This window comes from Apaloderma vittatum, unplaced genomic scaffold (genome assembly GCF_000703405.1).
Source record: "Apaloderma vittatum isolate BGI_N311 unplaced genomic scaffold, ASM70340v1 scaffold17084, whole genome shotgun sequence".
Lineage (NCBI taxonomy): Eukaryota > Metazoa > Chordata > Aves > Trogoniformes > Trogonidae > Apaloderma > Apaloderma vittatum.
Window position 1 is genome coordinate 1019 of NW_009712280.1, and position 9459 is coordinate 10477.

The 9459-nt window shown below is 54.6% G+C and overlaps 1 protein-coding gene across 1 annotated transcript; it reads right to left on the reverse strand.

Moving 5' to 3' along the window:
- Positions 1-1360: 1360 nt before the first annotated feature.
- Positions 1361-9004, reverse strand: ZC3HC1 (zinc finger, C3HC-type containing 1; the record flags this gene model as incomplete). The annotated part of the gene is made up of 9 exons (XM_009867926.1): positions 1361-1429; positions 2722-2931; positions 3141-3347; positions 3809-4034; positions 4858-5015; positions 6299-6426; positions 6890-6973; positions 8574-8724; positions 8893-9004. Coding segments are annotated over 9 exons (1345 nt in total), but the record flags the coding sequence as incomplete, so codon positions are not given.
- Between the last annotated feature and the right edge of the window lie 455 nt (positions 9005-9459).

The window sequence follows — 9459 nt, forward strand, 5'->3', positions numbered from 1 at the left end:
GAGGGGCTAAACCCCTCCACCTGCAACCCAGCTCCCACCCCAGCATAGCCATGGGATGAAGCAACTTCTTGTTAGGACGACGTTATTGGGAAAGGAAGGTGACCACCCAAATTCAGCGGAGTTCCTGCCAGCACCCACCCAAGAAGCTGGAAGGTAAAGGGTGTCTCCCAGAAAAAGCCCTGAGGCAGGCAGGTTCAGGGAGAGCAGGGATCAGCCCTGACCAAGGCACCTGCTGCCTTCCCAGGCAAAGGGTGGTCAGAAAATGCCCCAAAGGGGATGGGGAGGCAAGGTGAGGCACAGAAGAAATCCCAGAGCTGGAACTGGAGGAGCCAAGGCAGGGGCTCCTTTGCTCAAAAAAAAAAGTAAAATTAAATAAAATTACATGTTCCTGTGCCTTTATCCACATCTGCGTGGCTGCAGCAGATTTGGGGTGAAGAGGTCCAACTGTGCCTGGGTTGTCTGTGGAGTATCAGCCCTCTCCAAAGTCCCTTCCCCAACATCCTTAAGGACGGAGATGGCAGATCCGGGTCTCCCTTCTTGGCTTCTTCTCCCCCTTCCACAGAGAACAGGCCCTCCCCAGCACCCAGCCTTGTGGCCCTGAGCCATGGGAAGCCCTGACTCATCTCTTCCTGGGTTTTGGCTGCATCCCAGCCTCCCCTGCACTCCGGTCCAGGTGATTTATCACCTGGAAAGGTTATCAGCCCCCAATCAAATCTGCTTTGGGCAGCTGATTCCTGGAGCAGACAGCAGCAGGCCAAGGGCATCTCTGCGCGTACAGAGGCTGAGCCAACAGCGAAGAGCCCATATCAGGGAGAGGAGACAGTGAAGCCAGGAGTGGGAAACAAGAGAGGGAGGCAATCAGACACTGATTGACAAAAATGAGCATCCCAAGGGCTACAGAAGCCACATAGTAAGGCCAGAGCTCATCCTGTCCCACGAACAAGCACCACACGAGCAGTAAGAAAAAAAAAAACAACAAACAAAAATGAAATGTTTATTCCCACCTGGTGTGGCTTCCCTGCGCTGCTCGCGGCAGGCTGCAGCTGGACAAGACTGTCACCCTCACAAGGTGAGCACGTCTCCTCATTTGCCCCTTACGTCCACAGCACGTCCCGGCTCTAGACGGGGCTGTTGAAGGCCTCGGGGCCAAGGGCTACAGCAGCAATTTGTGAAGGCAGGGGGGCTTCAAGGAAGGCAGTCAGGGAGGAGGGGGTCCCGGCAGCCGCTGGGGGCTGCGTTTGGCGTGGAGCCTCCTCTGCATCCCTTCCCCGGGACACGGAGCTGCTGTGGGAGCAACTGCAAAGCAGATCTCTGCTGGACCGACGAGAGCAGGCAGCGGTTCCCAGAGGCAGCAGCCTGCTCAGGAGGAATTCATGCTCTCCCACTGCCGGAAAATGCGAAACACCTTGCAGGACTTCACCGAGAGACTCTGAGAGAGGGAAGCAAAGCGACAATCAGAGGTTAAGGTGGCACAACAGAACCTGCAATCGCCGCCACCCTGCCTACGAAGCACTTGAGAAACTGCAGCAGAAAAAAAAACCACATCTGAAATATCATAACTGACTGCCTGGACATCAGTTTGCTCCTCTTCACTGTCAGCCCTATCGAGCAGAACTGGAGGGCAGAAGAGCAAGGTGGCTGCAAGCAAGAAGCAAGACGGGACTCCAACTGCCCTCTGGCTCCAGCTCACACCTCCAGAGAAGAGCAACAAAGCTGGTGAGGGGTCTGGAGAATTTGTCTTTGGAGGAGCAGCTGAGGGAGCTGGGATTGTCTAGTCTGGAGAAGAGGAGGCTGAGGAGAGACCTCATTGCTCTCTACAACTACCTGAAAGGAGGTTGTAGTGAGGTGGAGGTTGATCTCTTCTCCCAAGTTACAAATGATAAGACAAGAGGAAATGGCCTCAAGTTGCACAGGGGGAGATTTCCTAATAAGGAAAGATTTCTTTACTGAAAGAGTGGCGAGGAATTGGAACAGGCTGCCCAGGGAAGTGGTGGAGTCACCACCCCTGGAAGCGTTCAAAAAACATGTAGATGTGGCACATGGGGACATGGTTTAGTGGTCAGGGTAGTGTTGGGTTGATGGTTGGACTTGATGATCTTAGAGGTCTTTTCCAACCTTAATGATTCTGTGATCCCACAGGACATGGCAGAGCCAGAAGGGACCAGCCCCTTGGGGACACGACTCACATGAAGTCCACCAGTCCCTGCAGCTCAGCCTCAAGCAAAGCAGGGGGGAACCGGCAGGAGGAATCCAGGTGGAAAATGGGGTCGAGGGAGGCAGCAGCAGGTTCTGGCTGCTCCACAAATACTCAGGGAGGGGGGCTTTGGCCTCTGCTCCACTTCCCAGGCTCAGCAAAGCCACCGGTCCAACAGCCTGGAGCTGGTGGCCAACGAGAGGGTTGGGAGCTCTCTACTGGGACATGAGATGAAACTCGACGCTGGGCAGCGCCGAGCCGCTTGGGATATTCTGTTCCTTACAGCAGTCCATGAGCAGATCTGCGCACAGCACATCATTGTCACGGAGGAGACCCGGCCGAGAGACTGTCAGCGCAGCTGGACGGGAAGCTGAGACTGCACTTTGGTCCTCACCACCCAGCTGGGTTTGCATTCAGCCTGAATAAAGCCCATTTACCCCAAATTCTGCCCAAAGGCTTTCAGCTCCGGGCAAGGCTGGGGCAAGGAGTGGTTTGAACGCTTGGGTCTGGGGGTCCCGCAGGCTCACCACAGGCTCCGTCTCAGGCACTCGGTCGCACTTTCTGGTGGCGAGGAGAGTGTTCAGTACCACTTGCCAGCCCGGCTCTGCCTTCGCAGCCTCCTTCTCTGTCTGGGCTGCAGGATCCTCCAGGGCTTCCCCTCCCTCCGCTGTGTTGACCCAGGGACACCAGTCACGATGCTGAGAGCTGGGGTCAAAGAAGCTCTTCAAAGAAATGTCCTGGGTAGGAGAGGAGGTGACGGTGAAGGAGAATAGTGACAGCATTGTTTAAAACAGACCCTTGGTGACACAGTAGAACTTTCTCTGAGTTTAAACACCATCCCTGAGCTGGCTACAGGCACAACCTGGTCACTGAATCAGGAGCACCCTGCCCACATCCCTCTCCCCCCAGTCCAAGCTCTCCCTGTGCCTACACCCAGATCACTCACCGAGCTGCTGGAAGAGCAGAGCCGAGCCCGCTTGGCTCTGCGGAGAGGACTGGATGGCACCTCCACGTTGTCCCCCTGCCCCATACTGCGGGTGACAGGGCGGCTCCTCAGAGTGGGGCTCACTGCCTCCGTATCAGCCCGGTCCATGGGGACGGGAGAGTCCCAACCCCGCGGGCGAGAGATGCCTGGGGACAGGCTCTTCTCGTGCTGCCAGTGGGCAAAGAACACGGAATTAATAGAGCTCCTCTGGTCACCAGCACGTCCTCTGCCCAAAAGAGACAGGGAGGCCCTGCTCAGCTCAAACAAGGTCTCAAAGCCTTCTCAGCCGCCCTAGCAGGAGCTGTATCACCTTCCCTTCACACCCGAAGCATCTCAGATGTTTCTAGTTGGACACGGGTGAAGGCAGCCCCTGATTTAGGGCATCTTGCGTGGGATGTTCCAGGGTGCTGCCTGGAAAGGCTCTTGTTCTGCTCTCATACAGAAGGGCTGAGGGAGGGGAGGACAGAGAGCTGTGAAGAGCAAGGACAAAGGCAGCAGCAAGGCACTTGTGCTGGGCATCACCTACACCTGGGGAGAGCACTAAAATGCGCCTCCTTCAATATAAAAAGTCAGTCTTGACCCCTATGTGTCCCTGTATCACCCAAACAACCGGAGCTCATGGGCCATACCTGCTCAGAGCCCAGAGGGAGCGTGTCTTGGCTCCGCGTGAGCATCCTGCGCGGAGACGTGGGCACGAGCGGGAAGCGCTCAGCGGATGCTGGCAGTGCGGCGCTGGGGCTGCAGGAGTCCAGCTCTGGCCCCACGGACTCCAGCTGGTGAAAGCCCCACAGTCCCACCTTCCTCATGCAGCGGGAGCAGGTGATCACCGAGAGGTGGACGGAGCCAGGCGTAGTGCTGCGGAGACAGAGTCAGGTCACGAGAGAAGGTCAGGGATGAACCTGGGCCCTTTCTCAAAATTGCAGCTTTCAGAACAGCTGCAGGTATTTGGCAGAGCACAAGAGCGATCTCAGTCGCAGGTACCCGAGCCAGCACATTTCAAGACATCAGTAGCCCTCAGATGAGGCACAGACTTACTGTTTTTGTAGCTCCAAGTACTAAGAAGTAAAAAAGAGTCCATTAAAAGCCATCTATAGCGTTGATTTAAAGTGGTTCGGTTACATTTTGGCTTGCCACAAAGCAGGAGCACGCCGTCAGGGCGTATCGGCTGAAAGTGTCCCCACCCTCAGTCCTCAAGCTCCCTGGCCACAGCAGCAGGACACCTTAAGCCCATTTCCCCTTCACCTTCAACAAGGTGCCTCAGGCACAAGAGGTGCAGTTCTGCTCACAGCAAGCGCTTTGGGAACCTGCGAACCTCCGGGTCACAAAACCTCCCTTCCCTCCCTGCAGGCCTAACAAGCAACAAAAACATTATCGAGAATGACATTTCAGGGATTGATTTCAACACCTAAATCAGCAACAAGCAGGGAAACCCACAGCTCGGTGGCTTCAGACCCTTTGCCATCTCTGGAAGACATCTATTTTAGATTAGGTAGCTTTGCTCTGGGGTTTCTGGAAGCCTTGTCAACGTTAAGAGTTGGAGACAATAACAAAATAACGAAATGAGACACGGAACATTTCACAGGAGGGACCTCCACGTTTCTCCAGCCCCAGAAAGGTTTCACCAGCAACCACAAAGCGCCTCCAGACACTTCAGTGCCAGTCCTACATCACCACCCACCTGCAAGTCCAGCCACACAGGGCCAGGATGCAGGCAGGGACGTGCACTTGCAGGATTTCCGTGGTGAACTTCATCGGCGGTTTCTCTCCCTCTGTTTTGTGTTCTAGTTCCTCCCCGATCAGCTGCAGGAGCAGACTGACCTTCTCCTCCGTCAGAGACTGTGGGGTAGAAAAAGGTGGCAGAGCAGGCTGTCAGAAGGAGGCTGATAAAATACTCTGCTTCTACTCACAGACCACATCCTACACGGAGAAAACGCCTTTTTCACTCCCCGAAAGGGCCGAGTGCATGAGCCAGCACCCTCAGCACTTCTACTCTGATTAAAAGGCAAAAGCCACGGAGAGCGATGGCTCCCTCCTGCCTCGCGCCCGTCTGACTCTCTTTGCTTCACAGGCTTGGTTCAAGCACCATTTGCTCCCCGACCACATGTGGGGACAGTGGAACAGGTCACAGTGGGACAGTCAGGGAGTTAGATGTAGTGACGTGACACATCCGTCGGCTTTACGCTGCCTCTTCCTGGGGGGGGGCTCTGCTGAGTTTCACAGCTCAGCCAGCCCGTGGTGGCAACCCTAAAACACCTCTGTGATGTCTGCCGAAGGGACAAAGAGTTCCTTGGTTCCCACACAGCTTCTCACTGTCGAGAGCCATCTGTTTGCTCGGCCAGCGAGCGCCCAGCAAGCCAGATTTGGCTGGAGTAGAGCAGGGCCTGGCCAGATCCCTACGAGGAGGCAATCCCACGCTTGTTCCTGGCTGTGGCTACACTCCAGCCTCTTCTGGGGCAGCTCCTGCTCTTCCCTCCTGCCTGCTGAGCCTCCTCGCACAACTGCCTTGCACGAGAGGCCCCCCTCATACTGCGCTCCCTGGGGTTTCCTTCATTTTCACGGGCCTCTGCCCACATCTCTGCTCTGCGGCATCTCAAACTTGCGATCCTACCCAACGCAACAACTGCCTCCCGTCCTGTGGGATCCCAGCTAAAGGAGCGATCCACAGGCTGCTGCATCTCCTGGCGCGCTTGGAGGCAGCAAGGAGGAGTGGGAGGTGCCAGGAAGAGCTCCCAAAGGAATCCGGGGGATCTCAGATCACTTCTGCCAGGGCACCAGAGAGCAGTACGCATGCTGAGAACGGTACAGAAGAGGAACTGGACACTTCTCACTGGCAACAACGTGTTGACACGAGCTAGATGTGCCTACGTTGGTCCAGGGCTCCCACGGCAGACAAGCCTTCCCAAACTCCCTTTCACGGACTTCCAGAAACACCAGGTGAAATCACCATGAGAGGAAGGTCCGAGGAGAAAGCCAAGGCGATGACAAACCACGTGCAAGCTAAAGTCTCTGATTTGAACCTTGCAACCGTTTCGGTCAGTGTTTGCACAGCACAGGCATGTCTGGCACCATCACTGGGGACTTGAACGCACCCAATCTCGGGGGGGCAGGTGGGAACTCACCATGTTTTTCATGTCCTCCGGTCTGAGGGAGGGCAGCTGCAGCTCCAGCCGACACCGGCTCTGAAAACGCTCCAGGAAGTCCTGGAGAAGGGCTCTGGGCTCATCCACCAGCAACATGGCAAAGCGATCTGGTGAAAGCAAACGCAGGAGGCCTGAGCTGTGCCACGAGCATTCCCACAACCCCTCCTCATCCTGCAGGGCAAGAGAGGAGGTGAGGCCAGCCAAGGTCTCCCCGTAATGGTCTCTTGGCTTTTAAAAGAAAAGCTGAGCACAGCCTTTTCCCTTCGCAGCGCAGCTGCAGTTTTGAAGATGAAATCTATTGCTCTCTGAGCATCCTATGTCATCCGGTCTCACCCACGTCCTCCCAGTCACAACCCAAACAGTGTTTTAACTGCCCTGGAGGCACATGAAAGTTAACAGAGACAGCTTGGCCTGGGACTCAAGATCAGGAGCTCCAGCCGTGACCCAGTTGTTTATTTGCTGAGGCTGCTCAGAGACATCACTCTGTCACTGCGCTTTTCAACACCTCCACAGGGATAAAGGGGACTGTGAGTCCGGACACGTGCGCTAACCGGGCTCCGAGACACCAACCTGGGCAGGGGCTGTCCGGCCAGAAGCAGAACTTCTCATGAGCAGTGCACAAGGCTTTCTTCAGCTCCCCGCAGCGTTCCTTATCTGCAAAGCAAAGCTCACTTCTACTCCCCTGCGGAGCCACCGCCTCGGGGAACGGTTAGAAAAACCAAACCATGGGAAGAAAGCACCAGGCTACGAGGGCTTCCCTGCTCCTCCCCTGCAGCACCTGAAGCTGTAGGTTGCTGAGCCTGAAGCTCTCACCTCTGACTCCTCTCCCTCCCCACTAAAAAAGGGTTTTGCTGCACCTCCAGCCTCCCTGCAGGCAACCACGGAGCAACGGCTTCCGTGGCAGCGAAGGCAGGCTGGCCCGAGGGGTTATCTCCACAACGGCGAGCGTCACCAGAGCGGTTACACCTCCCAGCTCCCAGGCACGACAAGCACAGAGCCGGGGAGCCTGCCCTGCTGCACAGCAGAGAGACAGCTCAAACCAACCACGGGCACAGGGATCGTCTCCTCCTGCCAGTTTTCCCTCCTGGGCTGCTGCCAGTCCCCAACTAACTTGCCTGACCCCTCCAACTGTGGCTGTAGGAGCCAAATTACAGCTATGTCTGGAAGCCAAACTTCCAAAATAATAATAAAAAAAACAAAACAACAAAAAAATTGATACCTCATTGAACCTATTCACACCTCTCAGAACAAATTTATAATTGCTTTTGCAATTTACTTTGCAAGTCCTTCTGCCACCCGCCTGTTATTTTACATTTTCCTAAACCAGCTCGATTACCAACCAAATAATTAGGCCAAGGTTTATTTAACAAAGATAGTCTGAACAAATAGCGGGCATCAATCGTCAGAGGAAATGCTCATGCAGCTCCCCGTTACACAGGACCCACGCTGCGCCCATCAGACAACGGGGCTGCACGCTCTGCTACCCTCCAGACAACAAAAGCACGGATTTCCCATCAAGAAAATTGAGAAGTGGAAACGACGCTTTTTTGTAGTGAGGTAATAAATGTATTTTCTGGAGGAAAAGGTTCTGAGGCTCCCAGCGTCAGGAGTGGCCGAGGCTCTGCAGGCAGGGGAAGAAAACCAGGGCTGGGCCTGTTTCAGCGAGGGCAAAAGGGGGAGAGTTTTACTGTCGGTCATCCAAACAGTTGAAAGTGGGCAGTGGAAGAGTTTATTAATTAAATCCCACAATGTGACTACCTGAACGGACCCTGATGCAACTTTGAACCATTCCCACATGATTCCATGACAGGACACGTGGGAATGGCTCAAAACTGCATCGGGGAGGTTCAGAACCGATGGTAGGAAGCATTTCTTTACCAAGAGGGTGGTCCCACATTGGAACAGGCTTCCTAGAGAGGTCGTTGATGCCCCAAGCTTGGCAGTGTTGAAGAGGCAAGTGGAAAATGCCCTTAATAATATGACTTAAAGTCTGGTTAGCCCTGAAGTGGTCAGCCAGTCGGATTAGAGGATCATTGTGGATACCTTCCAAGTGGAATTATTCTATTCTAACCCATCTCTGCGACCAAAGCAGGAAATTTTAGTTCGCAGGAGCACGTTAAAGGAAACTTATCTGCCTTGTGCCGTATTTTCAGAAACAAACACCCAGCACCCCCCAGGACAAGACTTAGGCGACAGATTTCTGCACGTGACGGGGCACGTACACCCCCAAACCCTCCAGCCCCGGCACACGTACACTTGTTGAAGTCAAAGGTGAGCTGCAGGCTCATGCAGAGGAAAGCCTGGCAGCTGGAGCACTTCAGCATGTCGCACTCCACGTTGATCCAGCCGTACTTGGCACAAACCAGAGGAGACAGCTCGTGGGGTTTGCCCGCCCACTTCAGCGGGTTCTCCCGTCAAGGATATAAAACCCAATAAATTATAGGTTGAGCAGGCGAAGCTTCGGTCAGGGTTTATTTGGCCTCTCAGGAGATGGAGCCTGCAGGGGAGCCATGGGGAGGGTGAGAGCAAAGCAGGGAGTGGGGTGACTGGAAACTCAGCATCACAAAGGATATGGTGAATGTTTCTACTCTGCTGAAATAGGCTTCCTTGCTGGCAGACTCCAAGGAGAGAGCGTCCATTTGAGAAGATCCATTCGCTGACTCCGACCAGTCGGATGTGTCCTTCCTAAAAGGAACGGCAAGTCAGCGAGCGAAGCATCTGCACTATCCTGGGGCGATTTCATTAATAAAAGATGCACAGAACGCTTTCTACCCTCTCATCCTTCAGGCTTACCCTTACAAGAACCCTTTTGGCAGAGCTCAGGAGCCCCGAGTTTCAATTATTTTACTAATAAACCAATGAAAAAAAAAAATAATGCAACAGGTAAAGCTGCACCCAAACATTTCCACAGGCCAAAATCCAGGGATGGTTGGGTCAAGGGTGAACCACGGGTCTGAGGGCAACTGTGGTCACTTGGTGTTACCAAGACACCCTCAAAGCTCAGGCCCCAGTGCTCCCAGTACCCTCCAGACTCCCCAGCACCCACCAGTAACTCTTATGACTCTCAGTGTCCCCACATTTTTCAAGTCAGAGCCCCATTACGTGGCCCGTTCAGCTCACTCAGGCTGCAGCGATGCCGG